The sequence below is a fragment of the Aspergillus candidus genome (genome assembly GCF_002847045.1).
Source record: "Aspergillus candidus strain CBS 102.13 unplaced genomic scaffold BDW47scaffold_105, whole genome shotgun sequence".
Classification (NCBI taxonomy): Eukaryota; Fungi; Ascomycota; class Eurotiomycetes; order Eurotiales; family Aspergillaceae; genus Aspergillus; species Aspergillus candidus.
In genome coordinates, this window is record NW_020194110.1 from 18,864 (window position 1) to 36,128 (window position 17,265).

The 17,265-nt window shown below is 47.3% G+C and overlaps 2 protein-coding genes and 1 non-coding gene across 3 annotated transcripts; 1 reads left to right on the forward strand and 2 right to left on the reverse strand.

Moving 5' to 3' along the window:
• Positions 1-2,571: 2,571 nt before the first annotated feature.
• On the forward strand, positions 2,572-3,989 carry BDW47DRAFT_130583 (LIP-domain-containing protein; the record flags this gene model as incomplete). The annotated part of the gene is made up of 2 exons (XM_024817135.1): positions 2,572-3,033; positions 3,090-3,989. 2 exons carry the CDS (start codon positions 2,572-2,574, stop codon positions 3,987-3,989), a joined length of 1,362 nt encoding a protein of 453 aa, XP_024667206.1.
• Positions 3,990-5,807: 1,818 nt separating this feature from the next.
• On the reverse strand, positions 5,808-5,879 carry BDW47DRAFT_t157. The gene has a single exon. It is a non-coding gene; the product is annotated as a tRNA-Gln (tRNA).
• Positions 5,880-13,647: 7,768 nt separating this feature from the next.
• nsdD (GATA-type sexual development transcription factor NsdD) lies at positions 13,648-15,872 on the reverse strand. Its single transcript, XM_024819638.1, has 4 exons — positions 15,438-15,872; positions 14,430-15,354; positions 14,032-14,358; positions 13,648-13,889 (listed from the first exon to the last, which is right to left on the reverse strand). Exons 1-4 carry the CDS (start codon positions 15,467-15,469, stop codon positions 13,677-13,679), a joined length of 1,497 nt encoding a protein of 498 aa, XP_024667207.1. The 5' UTR covers positions 15,470-15,872; the 3' UTR covers positions 13,648-13,676.
• Positions 15,873-17,265: the final 1,393 nt, after the last annotated feature.

A 17,265-nucleotide genomic window follows, 5' to 3' on the forward strand; every position in this document is an offset into this window, starting at 1 on the left:
AGGGAGGATATGCGTTTCATTGCACGGCTTATGGTCTGCATATTACAATTAAAGCCTTATTTTGCTGCAAATTCTAGAGCAAATAGTGAGGATCTGAGCTGGGTTCAAGAAACGAATTCAACAAGGAGGCCTGACGCAGGGCTGCCAATTGCCAAGGCTGAAGATTCTTGGCACAGCACGAAAGGTTGTACCAAGTAAGTACTACTTTTTTAGATACGGTCAAAAGGGTTTATACAGTGGCAATACATTATGAGAGCTAGGCTAATGTATACAGTCTATAGGATTATAGTGTACGGAGAATTCAGTTTGTATATAGAGGCGAGAGGAACGAATATGTGGATCCAAGGGTGATAAGCATAGATAATAGTGGAGACGTTCGGTGTATGTCTCCACTTGCCAGAGTGATTGAACAGACTTGGGGTTTCAAATCCTACCTACCTTCTTTTTCTGAATCAAATCACGGCCATGTTGATTTAATAAACTCCTTTTAGTGCTTATATTTTGACGGTAGAAGCTTCTGGGGACCAGCTGAATAATATGCTAAGATGATTATGTGTATAGGTGTATACTCCGATAAACACAGTCTACTCTGGGTGATGCATCTAACACTACAGCTAAGATACAAACAGCGTCATGTACCTATATACTTTTGGAACCTATGTTTTGATTTTCACACATTACAGGCTTCCTTGGCCCAATCAATGTCTATGAGCACATATGGGTGAGTAGGAGCAATTTACCCTGGGGTGTACGCAGTAATATATACATACCTTGGATAGCTCGCTGCAACAGTTTCATTAGTAGGGTGACGTATACAGTAGGGACGGAGCCCTGAAGCTCCTCCTGTCAGAGAAAGATTTCTCTTATAGAACAAAGGTCTCTTCCTTTTGGGCAAACTATCCCTTTTATCATTTTATCATGTAAAGTGCCCTTACCCAAGTTCCCTTCTGCATTGAAATAATATCAATTCCTTCTTGATAGGTATTTAACTGCCTGGCAACCTCTGCACCTTATTCCGTTAGTATTTTAGTATCCAATAATAAGGGGGGAGGGGAAAGCGATGACCTGATAGACTAGGAAAACTCACAATATCAGTGTCAAAGGGAGGAACCCCGAAAGTGATAGAAAAACCCAATTTGATCTCTAACAACCCCAGCCCGAAGTCATTCATCTGGTCCTCTGTTCACACACTTATACTAGTCCTCTCTCACACATTGGCTATACCAAGCATACGGGTCGGATATGCCCCGCATACTAGCCTAAGCATGATCAGTGAGCATGGTTAGTCTTCGAAGTTGTATGGCTACTCATTGCGTACCACAATAAACAGGTACCTCATATATTGAACAAAGACCAGCCAGTTCGCAGCTTGGCAAAGTAACTGTTACATCAAATATATTGTCCAGATAGATGAATGCCAGCCCAGCCATCCGCTGCTGAATGTGCACCTGACCAAATGGTTGCGATCGTACAAGGATCTCGGAATGCCTCTTGCCGGAGACTGACCTCCGTCATCTTTATGATTCACAGTTACTGTTGACAAGAATACTACATAGGTAAGTAACTCCGAATAGACGATCTTCCTGTACGCCATTTTATGCACATGTACGATGCACAATCGCATTCAAATCTAAACCTTATGAAATCTCCGAGCCCTAAATACTGACCATTGACAGCTCTTTCCCATACTTGTCTAGTGAAATTTGTGCAATCCGAGTATTTTTGGAATGATGGCAAAATCAAAGCTACACCCGAAGGTTCTTACTCCTGTTGATTTTTTAAGAAGAGAAGGCCGGTATGTGAACCGAGTCAATATCCACAAAATGGTCACCTTGAGATAGATGAGCAAGGTAGGTGCCTATGTGAGGTTTTTTGCATCCCGTGCCTCGTAAATAACGGATACAAGATTCTTCTCCCAGCTATTGGTGGATCGAAGAATATTCTTCACGAGGCCAAAAAGACCCCTGTCCATCATGGTCAGGAGGTAGACGGTCGGTAATCCGTCCAGTGATTTCAACTTGTTGTTAGCCAAACCAATCTACCACTTGCATTCTTTTCCCTCCTAACAAACCAATGAAACCACCAGCGTCATGATCGTTCCGGATTCTCCGTGTACAGACCGCCTATTCTGATTTTTAGGCTGCCAGTCGGTTATTGCACTGTGCTTACTACTTACATGCTACCTACTAGCCTCGAGCTCGGTGACGTTGGGAGAGATAAACCACGCATTACGGGATTCCTTTGGCGCCATGGCATTCCACCTAGTTACTTCCCCCGCACGCCAGTTCGCAACTTACGAGGCTAGATACCCAATGCATGAATCCCGAAGCTCCAGCCTTCGCTTAAGAGAGGGAGACCTGTTGATCATTTCTTTGCGGGGAATAAGTGCCTGCGGGGAACGAGATTTTTCAAGATGATCACAACGCACGCAGGGTCGTATTTTCAAGCGACTAAGAAGCTGATCTGCGCCATGGAGCAGTGTAGCTCCACTCGAGCAGAGCAACAGCAAACATACTAGCTATATATATGAGACAATGGCGCCATCTTTAAAAAATAAGCCAAGTGAAAACCATGTGGTCGATTACTCGGTTGGCCGTTGTTGCATCCTTCCTCTTGTCTGCGGTCGTTGCAGACTCGGCGGCAGTTGAAGACCCTCCTCTTCTTCCCTCGCAAGATCCCTGGTATGACCAGCCAGAGAATATTGCCAGCTTCTCTCCTGGGCAATTGATCCGGACTCGCCAGGTCTCCTCGAAGCTACAGCCTTTCTTCTCCTCCCTCCCCGCCGATATCTCGGTCGAGTCGGTGCACCAGTACCTCTTCCGAACTACAGACAGCATCGGCGACCCTGTTGCTTCCGTGGTCACATTGATTGAGCCTAGCAACGCGGACCCGAACAAGCTGCTTGCCTACCAGGCCCCTTATGACAGTGCTTCTCCGGACTGCAGCCCCTCTTACACCATTCAAGACCGCACCACACTTGGCTTTGAAGGGTTCAAGCTTCCCGGTACCAACATCTCAACTGATATCCCCTTTGTAAGCACAATCAAAACCCTACCCCGTCAAGATGTCTCTAACAGATAATCATCTAGGTCGCTGCTGCCTTGAATAAAAGATGGTGGGTCCTCACGACAGACTATGAAGGTCTCGACGCGCAGTTCACGGCTGGCCTACAATCAGGCCATGCTACCCTCGACTCCATCCGCGTGGTGTTGAAAGAAGGACCCAAAGTCGGGCTCGGGGTCAACCCAAACTACGCGCTCTGGGGCTACTCAGGAGGAGCACTGGCCTCGGGCTGGGCAGTCGAGCTGCAACCAACCTACGCCCCCGAGTTGACCTTCGCCGGGGCCGCCCTCGGCGGACTCACCCCCAACATCAGCTCCGTGCTAGAGACCATCAACAACAGCTCTTTCACGGGGCTGGCATTCTCCGGCATGTACGGACAGGCGAAAGCGTACTCCAACTTCAGCAACTGGCTGGAAACGAACCTGGTGCCGGAGAAGGCGAACAAGTTCTGGGACGCCGCGAACAGCTGTCTAGCCGGGGCACGCGACAAAGGAGGCGGCGAGGACATGTACAATTATGTTCGCAACGGCAGGGCATCGTTCCTCGAGCCCGTGCCGCAGTCCATCTTCAAGTATTCGGGGCAGATGGGCATCCGCGGCACGCCTACGGTTCCCTTGTTTGTGTACAAGGCCGTGGGCGACGAAGTGAGTCCGATTGAAGACACGGACGCCCTGGTGGAGCAGTACTGCGCTAAGGGGGCCCGCGTCGAATATCACCGCGACTGGGTCGGCAAGCACATGTCGGAGGCGATTGCGGGGTCCGCCAGCGCTCTGAATTGGCTGAATGAGCGAATGAACGGCGAGGAGGTGGATGAGAAGTGTAGCACGAAGCAGGTCGTGCTTAGCGAGCTGGACCCGGCAACGCTCGTGACGCTAGGCGAGGAGCTTTTCGCGTTCCTTCAGAGCATTCTCGGTGCGATTCTATAGGAACGATATACCGGGGTGTCACTATAGTATATAACGATGTGATGTAGTAACTACTAGCTATGAACGAATGACGAAATTCAATCAATCATTGACACTTAATTTATTTCTAATACTATTTTCAAGTTGTCACTCGCACTGTGCGGGGAATGAACCTGAATCCTGAATAACCGGAGATTTAGACAACCATAATGCAAAAGCCGAAAGGTGAAAATGCGGGGTGTGACAATCTTCACCACATTAGGCACCAGACACATGATGTCGTGATATCCCAACAAGGCAAAACAGCGGGCTATCATATAGGGCAATAGACCAATCCTATCCTACCCCAAGCGAGAAGATGGCGCTGGGTTTCTGTCAGTCGTGTCGAGCCGAGAATGTGGATCCTTGATCTACGCGTGGTTTCTTGCAGGATGGAGCACCGAGAAAAATGATGCTTGATGGCCTGTGATTTTGAGAGCTAGGGTAAGCTGGAGCTGTTGAGTGGGATTCTGCATATTGGGAGCTAGGATGTAGTTCAGGTTAGGTGGGTTGAATAGAAAGTTGTTGGGACTTGAACTGGGGAGATCCAGACATAGTTGAGCCAGCTTGAATGCGTGGAAAAGATACCTGTATGGGTGTAGCTTTCCATCTGTATACATGATGGCATATGGCACTTAACTGCCGTCATGACAGTTACTTGTAGCTAGAGCTATCCAGCTTCCCATCAAGTCTAAAGACTCTAGGAGACATTTCGGTACTTCGGCCGATTTCAAAGTATCGGGTCAGGAGGATCAGTCTCATACCGAAATAGGATCACCAGTAGATAATTACCCAAGGGTGTCTTCTGGGGAAGCTCAGTATTGTTCAGGCTAGTCTAAGCCAAGTTTCTATTCAGTGGGCCGTCATGCCTGCAGATATTTAAGATAAAACCTTAGCCCTATTCGACCTGAGGTGCTTGCCATCTATGTCAAGTGACGTCTCGAAGATTCAAAGCCAAATTAATAAGATGTATTTTATGGCCCCAAAATATCATGTCTTTAACTCGGCAGTCTCTGCATACATACTTGGAGTAGTGACTGCACAATGCGAACTAATGCTTGGGGTGTATCACCAGACAGAAGGCAGGTGCTATCCTCGTTGCATACCTACCTATTTCGCAGGTTGGACCTTCCCTCGTTCACTTCATCAACGATAGTACCTTCCATATCTTTCATCAATTACATTAAGATTCGCCTTATTTCATTGACTGCTTCCTATTATTATACTGGCAGACTAATCAATAGTTGGAAAGAACGAACTGCAGCATCCAGCATCTTCTACCGCTGTCTTCATCATTGGTATTCCTGAATCAACTCTTGGTTTATGAGGTTTACCCGAAAGCACAGATGTGGGCTCAAAATGCTATATATCACTGCAGAAACAAGCAGAAGGCGTATGTAACAAGACAGCTTGTCTTCTAATAAATGGGTGGGGAGCTGTCATTGCACTCGTCCTGAGTTTAGCTGCTCGACCTAGGTTTCGCACCACTGCCACTGACATATCACAGCTGTCATTGACCGGCGAGAAACATTGGCTGGTTCTCTAATGCTCGAAGTACAGGTGCCAAATTTGGCAGACTATGAGGTGTGATGATAATGATGATGATATTGTTGAACGTTACGGCGGGAACCGCAGGCGTCAGCCCGCAGCCCTGCGACCTCCCAGTGGGTATATGGACGCGCCACTCGTTATGGAAATCATATCCAAAAGAAGAAGCCGGGCGATTACCACCAGTTGTTTGCTGACCCTTCTGCCAATGGAGAGAGTTTCAAGGGGGGCCAAAAAGAAATGATTGTTGTGAGGTCCTGCCCGGAATTGAACCGGGGTTTACGGAATCAGAATCCGACGTCATAACCACTAGACCACAGAACCGATAAGTATGAGCGGAAAATGCTGGTAAACGCCTTAAGAGATTTTATGCCCTTGATGAGAAACATTCAAAAGGAGAATTTAAAGTCAAGTTTACTGCAGCTCTTTCGACCAGAGGTGAGAGATAAAAGCTAGAAATTATCGACGTCTTTGATCTTGACTATGGGATAACACGATGTGCCGTTTAGTGGGCCACCCATCAATATTCGAATATATGGACTATCTGACATCCTCTTGGAGAATAATTGACATGTATTAGATCTGGGAAGAACTGTGTACCACTAACAGCTGTTTAGCCTACTTTACTAAGGCCGGGTGGAAGATGTTCTTGCAAAATACAGAGTGATGGAACGAAATTCAATGTTTCTTCGACCATATAAATCCGCCTACGGAGAGAGAATGGCGGACGCATATTGAGACCTACGATCAAACGCGAGCTGTCTTCTCCGAATCATGAGAAACCAATTCAAGGAATATGAAAAGGGAAGAAAGGGAGAAAATTGAGAGGACATCTTGGTGGACAAAGAAACATTTGTTACAGGTACCGCACTACTAAAAGAAAATGGTTCAGCAATTTTGACCAAGGTTTTTGAGAGATAGCCAATTCGTTACTATGGCGCCAGTATCATCTCCACACAAACTAATTCTCGTTCTACATATCAGACCGACTTGCTCTAGTCTGATTGAAAAGAAACCAGGGTGGTTTCACTGAGTATGCATCGTAGATGCATGTTTGCCTGCTTGTTGGCATATGCTTATCCTCCGAGTCGAGCTCAACTTGTCTACTGCCAAGGGTGACCATACATACCGTATCCACCGAAAGGCGTTTGCCTCGTGTTTCTTTGTCGTTCTAAGGGCCGCGCCGCAGCCTACTGCACGGGTGAAAGATCGATCGCCGCCACCAGGTATGGCAGCGCTCGAATGCTAAACCAGGATCGTATCAGGCTAAATCAGGCTTCATCGATCTCTGCACTTGGTATTTATTACCCGTCGGCTTCTACTTGTACTGTAAGTTGCAACAAACAAAGGAAATTTTACATGCAGGTGAGCATCTCTCTGCATGTCTACATGTCTCATTGATTGCCTATGTGTCTCGGAGTACTCCGCACTTACATGAAGTTTACACTTGAGCATACTGCTGTAAAGTCTTTTTATCCCAACCGAATCCATAAATTCATGCAAGAAGGCATGTGCCATGCAGTGTTCACATGCAAATACAAGTGTCGTAAGAGAGACCTTACTCAAGATGGCTAGGGTCTTTGATTGACCTTGGGTAAGGGAAGATATGTCGAGTTTAAACAGCGGCCTTGCAGTCAGCTCTCAAAAATATAGGTCGTATACTGCTACTGTGTGCCACACCCGACATGTGCATGACGGTAGGTGGTTGCCTCGGTATGGAACATATCGAAGAACCCCTGTGCTTACGATACCGTCCCACCCACCTTACTTCCGTACGATTAGCAGTCCTCGAAAGACAAAACTTCTTACTGTCCCAGTGAATCGGTATCAAGATCGGAAAGATGACTCAAACCAGGTCTCGGCCACAACCGTACGGTAAGCAAAATCTGGCGGACACGTTAGCCACAATCCTATCCCAGGAGATCATGACTGATCCATGTCACCATCAACGCCATCCTGATAAGCAGAAGACCAGCAAGATCTATTGATTTGTCAACAGACTTCTTCCATTGACTAATATGTCGTCGTCCATGTTTCTTTGAATTGATACGTATCTTCGAAGCTAACGAATATCTACCATCTACTGTGGAAACAAGAAATGCCGTCAATTAGCAGATAGACAGAATCAGTCCGAGCAAATATCACGCGGGAGCAGAAAGGACCCATGTACTCCGTGTCATCTACGAAACAACATTACTGTATCAGCCGAAACGATCTATACAAAAAGCATACAAAATAGTGACGAACAGTGGGAACATCCCTGAATGGTTTCCAGCCCGTGTTCAATAACGGCCCCACCTCATCTCGCGCTGTTGGTTCCTCCCCACTGGCGCATACCCAAGACTTCTTCCTTTGTTCTGACCAGCTATCAGACAAGAAACCATGCACGTCCATGGGAGGGGGGAAAGCTAAACCAGGGGGGATCGAACAGCGAGTGGGTCATGCCACGACAAGCTGAGCAGGCACATCCATGCCAACTCCTGCAACTAAGATTCTTAGTGCATCTTCTCCCTTGGTCAAAGCTGGCTCCTGCAGTTCATCTGCAGACACAGATCTGATTTGATCTGATCGGTACTAGGCAGTGGTCCAACAAAGCAGTCCCACCACAAGGGTGCCCTAGTTCCCGATACGCTGGGCGACGTGGATGCTAGCTCGATCTGATTGTTCATACAGATCCAAAACTGGAGTAGATGGTACAGCGCTATACCCGGTTTCTAGAAGCCGATGTCCCACCATGTGGAACCGCATTATGGTGTGCGTTAGCCCTGGTGGTTGATACTTCCATCGTCCGTGCTTAGTATCGCCACTCTTGGCTATTCGGTCAGATGGCTGCTATGGTTATCGATCTCTGTGTAGCCAGCCATGTAACGGTATCATTGATATAGAGTACTACTTCTTCTACCTAGTATCTGCATGCTTTATTTCCAATCATTGATTTTCAAAGCAAGCCACTTGTCTAGGTATAATGCTTGCTCATCATCACCTTATGTGTAACATCCAACCCAATCCAGAGATGCACGTAGCGGTAAAGAGTCGATGCTCGACAAGAACAAAGAAACATTTTCTTTCAACAAACCAACAAGAGGGTATGACACGGGGCATTTCACCGAATAGGAAGTTTGACACCTGTCCATCCACCCGCTCTAACCGCGAACTAAAGATGAAAGTATATTTGAAAGTCAAAATAGAAGCTAAACAAAAAAAAAAAAGAGGGAAAAGAAAAAGTAGATGAATGAGAAGGCAGCCAGGGACGGCTCAACCTCGGCTTATCTCCGCGTATGATACTAGGTAGCAAACCCTAACAACCACCAAGGGAGGTGTTGAAATTTATGGTACGTACGTATGTATGTGTGTATGTATGTGTGTATGTATGTATGTATGTATGTATGTATGTATGTATGTATACCCCGTACTTACAGAAACAAATCAGACATATCAAGAACAAATAACCCTTTCTAGATAGAGTATACCCCAGCATCGGCCCCAACAACCGAACAGCGCCGGCTCGGCCGATCGCGAGACGCAGTCAGGAAGTAGCGTGCATCGACGACAAAGCCAGCTGAAAGATAAACAACCTTGCCTAATCTACCACCCTAGAAAGGTACGTTACAGATGAACCACACCGCTACGGTGAATACCGACAGGCCGGGTGAACTCCCAGATGGGTTGGGTGGGTCTGTGCTACTTTGAGTGCAGGTTGCATGGGGTACGTATCCGTACAGCTGGGGACAAACATGGGTTGTGGGCGAATTAGGTTATTTGACTGTTGGGGTATGCAAGGATGGGAGGTATTCCTGGATAGGAAGTTGGATGGAGTAACCTTCGATATGCTTTTAGAGTTAGGAGATTGTTTATTATGGATTATTATATTAGAGATTTGGATGAGGGGATGCTGAACGTAATCTATTCGTGTTGTACATGCGTTGCGACTGTTCTTTGCACGGGGTAATCTGTGGCTGACACTACCTAGGTAGTAATATGAGATTAGACATCCAGTCTGGCCTATTTCCTTGGAAGGTGGAAGGAAGGAAAGAGAAAAACAAGAGCGAGAGTATCAGTTCTGTAGTAATACCGAACGAATCCTCTCAATGCGGGGACCCAATGACTTGCATCTCGGGTAGTTCTCTGGGGAGCTGAACAAATGTGGGAGGGTGGGTGGTCCACCGCGAGGGGCGGAGCTGGCGGTGTGGTAGCTTATAATCCGACTATGTTATCTGTGGAGTGGTTGAAGTATGATTTTCTATTTTCTCCGGGAGGGTGTAATTGCTATGGTTTATACGGTGTAGTTGGAATCGAGAGAAGAGTCTAGAATATGTGGTCGTCTCAGGCGTTTCACCCTTGTCAACGACGAGTACTAAGATCATACAATATTGATCAAAAATATACAATACCTACAGCAAGAGTATTAAATACAGCGATTACTTACACTACACACCCAACCCTAGCCTAGGATTCAAACCACCACTAAGCAGCTACCTCTAGGCAACAATATACCCAGCCCGCAAGCAAGAACGATCATGCATGCAATACATCCACACGTAACCCCATCCAAGGACCCATCAGTCGGTATGACGACAGCATACATACACATACATACACACCAGTCAATAAGCACTAAGAGCGTGCTTCCGATCCAGGCCAGATCCAGGCCAGATCCAGGCCAGATCGAGATCGGATCGTACAGGGATCCACCCAGTTCACGTCTGAGCTTCGATCCCTGCATTCTGATCTCTCCTTCCATTACTCCTCCATGGCTTGGCTGTAGATGCAGCTAACAGCTGTATGTGATCGTATCCTTCTGCTTCGTCCAATACAATATTTCGGAGGGTGATGGAAATAGTAGTAGTAGTAGTGCGTGCATGCATAAATCGATGATACATCTTACTAATCAGTACATGGATCAAGCTGAGTATGACGTCAATGACAACAGTTCAACGGTTACAGTCACATGACCAGACGGTTTTGTCGGCCGATCGGGGGAGAAGCTGTGGCTGTTCGACTTCAAGTAGGTGTGGCGAACATCGTTCAGCCACCGGCCAATTCGGATGAAGCTTGGTTCATCGAGCCAGGGCCTGGAAAGTCGAATGAAAAAGTACCGAGGTAGAGATCGATCGACTCGGCCGTCAAGATAATATAAGATATCAGATGATGAATAACATAATAAAACCAAGATATTATAATAATTTAAATAATTATAATAATTGTAATAATTTTAATACTACTAATAATAATAAAGAATACCGAACCCATCGGCAAAAGCGATACCCAAGAATTCCAAATCAGCCAATTTCGCGCAGGTGGACTGGGCGACTGCAATTCCAAATAGCCGCCGAAATGGCGGTATCTCTCTCCTTCTTGTTCGGCGGAGGGATTGCGGAGCACGGTGGATTGCCTAAGGCAGCGGGGCAACATTACCACTATCTTAGACTGAGGGGTGGGGAATCCATACTAGCTTATTTTACTACTAGAATTATCCTCCTATACTAGGCTCGAGGATGGAGTAGACAAAGAGTCGGTAAGATAATAAACAACTAATTAATCTACCCCACTGTCCCTGAAACGGGTCACATTCATGTTACACCATCCTCGACACGTTAAGTAGGACGTCGGTGGGTGTGGCGTTGTGGAGGGTGGAGGGTGGAGGGTAAGCAGCGGTGAAGACCGGGCTTGTCTCCATTAGCAAATCCCTTCAAATCCCGATCGAGACCGGAGCACATCATCCTCTCTTCTGGCGGTAGTAGACTGGGTGGATGGGTAGATAGTGGGTTGGAGCAGATTGAGTAAGAGAGGGAAAGAAAAGACCCCAAATCAAAGTAAGACATTTACTGAGTGGTTATCTAGGCAGTTCGTGTGCAAGGCTCGATCGGAATCCAACCGCTCATGCAAGATCGGGTGCATCTTGATCCGATCGCGAGATGTCGATAAGGATATGAGATCTACCAACGAACCAAACCTGCCACAGACCCTGAACCCTTGTGTGGTTACTAGTTACCAACCCGAATAATACTACATGCTGAGATGTTTATTCGGTCAGTTAGTGTATAGGAGAATTACTACCAATGAGTTTAGGTCGAGGAATCGATGATATTACTAGAGACAATCTCGGCTTGGCTCAAGGTGAAGGTTTGCCGATCACATGCCGTGCATACTTGATTTATTGCTTTCATTGTATATCGGAGGTTTCCGAGTCAGAACTCTACTACGGAGTACATGCCACCTAATAATACCCGCAGTATTGAAGTGAGATCTGTTCACCGACAGATCAGATGAATCTGAGTATTTGTCACTCCTTATCCAACTTGACTGAAAATAGATCTACCCTGGAAACCATCTTCCCCCATAATGACCCCCATAAACATTATAAAAAAAGGAACCAAAAAAAAGCCCTCTCCGATCCCCAGTCGGCCGAACCGACCGAAAGTCACCCACATCCGTCATACCAGGTGTCACTCAGCTCGAACCATGGCTACGACTCGGTCGATAGCAGACAAGACAGATGTCAACGGAACCACGACCACAAAAGGCAGCCGAAAGTTTCTGCCCGGACCTTCTAGCACATTCTTCGCCATCCATTGGCCAGTTGGATCTAGATTTGAGTTTGGCTTATATAATGCTATATCGCCTTGATGATGTCGGGTAAAGGCTCCGTTGTCTACCTGGGTAGGTAGTATCTACCTAGATGGAGATACATGCCCAGATCGATGGGATCTACGTTACCTGGTAGGGAACTGAGTGGCGTGGTTATCTACAGGTGAGATCGGATCTGTTCGGTTATCGGCTTATTATAATAATAATAATAATAATCATAATTATCTTGGATAAAGAGTCAGTATCAACCAACCTCGGCCAAATAACAACCTGACCAGATCCGATCCAATCCAGATCCAACAGTCTAGTCTAAGCAAGGGGCGAAAAGCAATCCAGTCAATTCAATCCAATCAAATAAAATATAATAAATGAAATAAAATAAAATGTCAGTAAAATAAATCCGAATTCGTATTCCCACCTCTCAATCTGGTGCCTCGTTTCGGAATCTCCTACCGAACGCCTGGTCCTTGCCCTGTCCCTGCCTTGCCCTGGTCGATCGATTCGATCGCCACGGCGATCATCGGTCGCCGGCGGTGGCCACTGGCCACGCATCTACCTAACCCATCCTTTCTTTTCATTGGATTACGGTACCGATGGTCTATGATCCTTTGGGTCTGTACACGTTGTGGTGCCTTTAGGGTGCCCTATTAGGACTAACGAGGGGAAGGATCGTGTGGCCATGGTCGGTGCTAGGTGGCCATGACCATGGCCATGATCGGGGGGCGGCGATCTACGGTGTTATCTCGCCTTCCTGTTTCCGTAGAACAGATCGAGATGGGGTGGCTAACTGCTTCTTATTCTGGTTACCATGTTCGATCTATCCAAGGATGTATGTATTAATGATCTATCATGCAATTATTCTTACAGGTATTAGGGTGTAAAATATCGTACAGAGCAGATCTCATTGCATGCGTCGTCTTTTAAAACTTTCTTAAAAAAAATATTGGGGGTTGGACGTGAGTACATCAGAACATTTCGTAAATCACACACATATTCAAGGGTGATCGATCGTCCCCCCGTGCAAACTGCCGTGAGAACGGGTAAAGACAGGGTATAATTGCGAACCAAGGCCAAGGCAGATGAACAAAAATAGGATGGTGAAGAGGGGATGGGAGGGAGACAGACGGAGAAATCATGAAAACAATCCGTGTTCATGCCAGTGGCCATCTGGCAATCACCACGCACAAATCAAGAGACAAATTAGAGAACACAAGTCTATCCAATGCCTTTTGCAGAACGTTGTGAAAGGGGGTATTTCGAACAGAAAAGAAACAAACAAATCAAGACACCAAGATCCAGGGGGCGGGCGTAAACTAGGGAAAATTGAAATACACATAACCACTGGTAACATGTCCTCGCCCAAGATCGAAGTCCTGAGTATCATGTCCCATGGGAAGGTAAAACGAAAACCACTAATGGGTCGACGAACCGAAGTGGAAACAGGTCACTCAACGCCGAACACTTCTAATCCCTGAAACCGATTGAACGCCACGTCAAAATAAAAAAAAAAAAAAAGAAATCACAAATGAAAGTTTAATGGCTACTCGGCGATGCAGAGTCCAGTGCCGACTTCGGTTTCAGGTTCGAACCCAAGGATGTCGCTTTGTTGGCACCCATCTTGCGCGTCAACTTCGCATAATGTAATCCGCAGGCATTGCACAAGGTTCGTGCTCCGTCTGGACCACGGCGCCATTCTGGCGTTTCAGCTCGGTTGCAGCTGTGGCAACGGCCTGGAGGGGCAGCTTTCTGTTGCATCTGTTAGCAAGAGCGAATGACAAGAACAATAGTGAGTAATCCAGGGACTGTGGAGCCCCTAGCAGACGAGAAACCAGATCACTGGTCCGATGGGAAAGGAAAGGGGAGGGAAAGAAGAGATGACGAAACGTACCCCTCGGCGCTTCTTCGACTCCGCCCCGGCGAATCCGCCACTGCCCTTGAATTCATCCTGGTAGATCGCCATGTGGTCATCGTCGGGTCCACCCATCTTGTACGCCTTTCTTTGGGCCATCTGTTCCGCCAAGGCGTGCTCCTGGTTCAATACTGCGGTTCGTATCCGCATCAACGCATCTTGATTCCGACGCTGCATGTTCATCATATCCTCAACTTCGTGTAGAGAGGGCAAAGAGCCCAAAACAGGACCAGATCGCTGGGTTTGGTGTGCCCGAGCCGCGTAGTGCCGCGAGAACTCCAATGTTCGGCTGCTCATCTCCGCAATCTATTGCAATTAGCATCTGATTATGGTGTTGTAACGTGGCCGGTAGCCCCGTCCATTCCCTGGAAACCTACCTCGTTGAGTGACGCCTCCATGTCGTAAGCGTCCAAATGCCGTTTGACCGTTTCGCCGTGCGGGTGTCCTGCCATCGGCGCACGACCCGGAAACGCCCCCTTAACCTCCTCAACACGTGCAGTTTCTGGCATGCCCGGTTTCCAAGGTCCACCGTAAGGTCGCGATTCGTATGCTCCAGGGTATGCAGGCGCATTCGGTGGGGGTTGCGACTGGAACGCATATGGTTGGGGAAACGCAGTATACCCATTGGGAGAAGCCACGCTACCCGCCGAAGGAGGCGCGCTGTACTCGTAGCCGGACCCTGCCTGCGAGCCGCCGATAGACGTAATCCCCGTCTTTGTGCTTTGCGTCGGCGACTTCCCCGAGTTGAGCGAATGCAGTGAAGGGTTTCTCGAATCCTGAGTGTTCATCGATACCAAGCTCGACCGCGATGCCTCCGTTTGCAGTTGTGATTTGGCAGGGAAAGGAGCCTCCCGGCTGAACGGCGTCGACGGGCCATTGGAGAATGGATTCGGAGGACCCGAAGGCCCCTCGCCCGTCGGTCGAGCGATGAGATTAGACGAAAGGGGGTGCGGTGTATGAGGGGTGTGCGGTGGCTGCTGGGATGGCGCCGAAGTAGGGGCTGGGTAAGGTAGGGGGTTATCGTTTCCCAACGCTTCGTGAATCGAGGGAAGTGACTGTCTTTGCGGTTGCGATTGCGATTGCGATTTTTCCTTCTCCTCTTCGAGGGCACGGCGCGAATCCGAAGGCGAGATACATCCTGGGGCGCTAGTGTTCGACGACGGATAGGAATAAGGTAAAGGTTGACCCGGATACATGTTGCTGGGGCTAAGCAGTGGTGCCGGTGATGCCGCGACGGAGGACGGTTTGGGAGGGAATCCGGGCCCGTCCTTGCCTAGAAAGCCGATCGCTGGCAGATGCTCCCTATTGATAAGTAAGATCGTTAGCAAAGGAGCTAGAGAAAATTGTAAAAACAAAGTAAAACAAGAAAAGAAGGGATTGCAAACCTGTGTCTAAATCCAGCTTCTATAGACCCCATTACGCAGAAGATTCCAATAGAATTAGTTTGCGGTCTTCGACCTCATTCACTATTACCACAAATTGTGTAACAAGTCAATGACCAGAATTGTAAACTTGGTAGGTTGGAAGAATAAATCAAAACACCGATAGGACGGTTGATGAGTTAATCGGTTGATGAGTTGGTGTTGGTGTTTGTTTGAAGCAATGGTGGATCAAAATATTAGGTTGACCACGTAAAAGAGGATCGGGACGAATTAAATAGTAAATCCAAACTAGAACGATGCACGAAGGAAAAGTAGGGGACAAGTGCCACCGCTTCCTTTAACCAGAGTTGTCTAAGGTTGGTGGCGGTTGGTTGGTGTGGGGGGAGAGACAGAGGTTCAATCGGGCGAGATGCGGAAGTAGGACGGCCGCAGGAGCGAGGTTCCGGGAAAGGATAGATTGGCGAAGCGAACCTCGAGATGACCCGATGAAAAGATTTGGAACGAACTCCGGGAGGGTCTGCAGTGGCGTTGCGAGATCAGAAACTCTGCAAGCAATGCGATCGCGATTAGAATGCCCACACTTGTTTCGATGGGGGGAGGGGAGGGACAATGATGGTCCAAGTACGGCACCCACCCGCGGCGGCGCAGCGAATAGATCAGATCGGAACGGCCCTTCCTGCGTCTCGAAGAACCATCTGTCCAAAAGGCAAAAAACAATAATAATAATAATAATAATAAAAGTCACACTCACTCACACACACACATGCGCACACACGCATACACAGACACGCACACACCACAACGCCAAGGGAAATCTTAACAATCAGATTTGTGTTGCCAGATTTATTCGGGACTGAGATTGATTTGACAAAGTTGAGTTTCCGGACGGGAGAAGGGCGGCGGAGGCGCAATCAACGCAAGGGATGGCAGGATGAATGCGTCGCGTGGAAAGGGGAGCGCTGGACTCTGTCGCTCTCTTGCGTGTGGGCGCTTCTTGTTGAATGGAGTTTATTGGCTTTTCCTTCACTCTACTTCGCTTTTATCGAATTTTCTTAATTCTCTCCCGGATACCAGATCCACTGATGCAGTTGGGTTGTGAAGGAGATCGAAGTTTCAGTCCCGAGAACAAGGAACAAGTGAGAGGATAGGTTCTCGAGAGACAGTTGTGTCAAGGGAGGGAAAAAAAAAAAAAGTGGGTAAAGCAACAACAATAGGATCGAAGATATCTCGGGAAGATGGAGGGAATCTGTCTTGTTATCGTGGGGAGGAATGTCAACCACCGACAGGAAGGAGGATGAGGTCGGGGAGTGAAGGAGGGGGAGGTTGTAGAGGTTCGGTCGTAAACTCCAGGTAGACGGGGATTGACGGAATCGTAGAATAATGATGATGATAAATGCCTAGTGGCAGCCGGAGAAAGAGGAAGTTAAATGGAGATGAGAATGGGAGGGCAAATGCAATTTATTTATTGTTATTATAGCAGGAAGAGGAGGAAGAAGTGTAATAATAATAATAATAATAATAATGACACTAAAAGACTACTAAAATCATGAATCCTCAAGAAAGAAAATAAATTAAAATAAATCCCAATTAAATAAATAAATACAATAAATAAAATCTAATGGGAAAAAGAAAAGTCATGCTAAATGAACAGAATCAAGACTATTCCAAGAGGACCGCCACTACCAGGCCCGCACACACACGAGCTGAGAGATATGGGAGGATCCCGATTCCCAACGAGAGGGATGGAGTACAATCGACCAGACTAAACTAGATTGGCCCAGGACAGGTGAGCTCAGATGTCGAGGAGGATTATAATAATAATAATAATAGT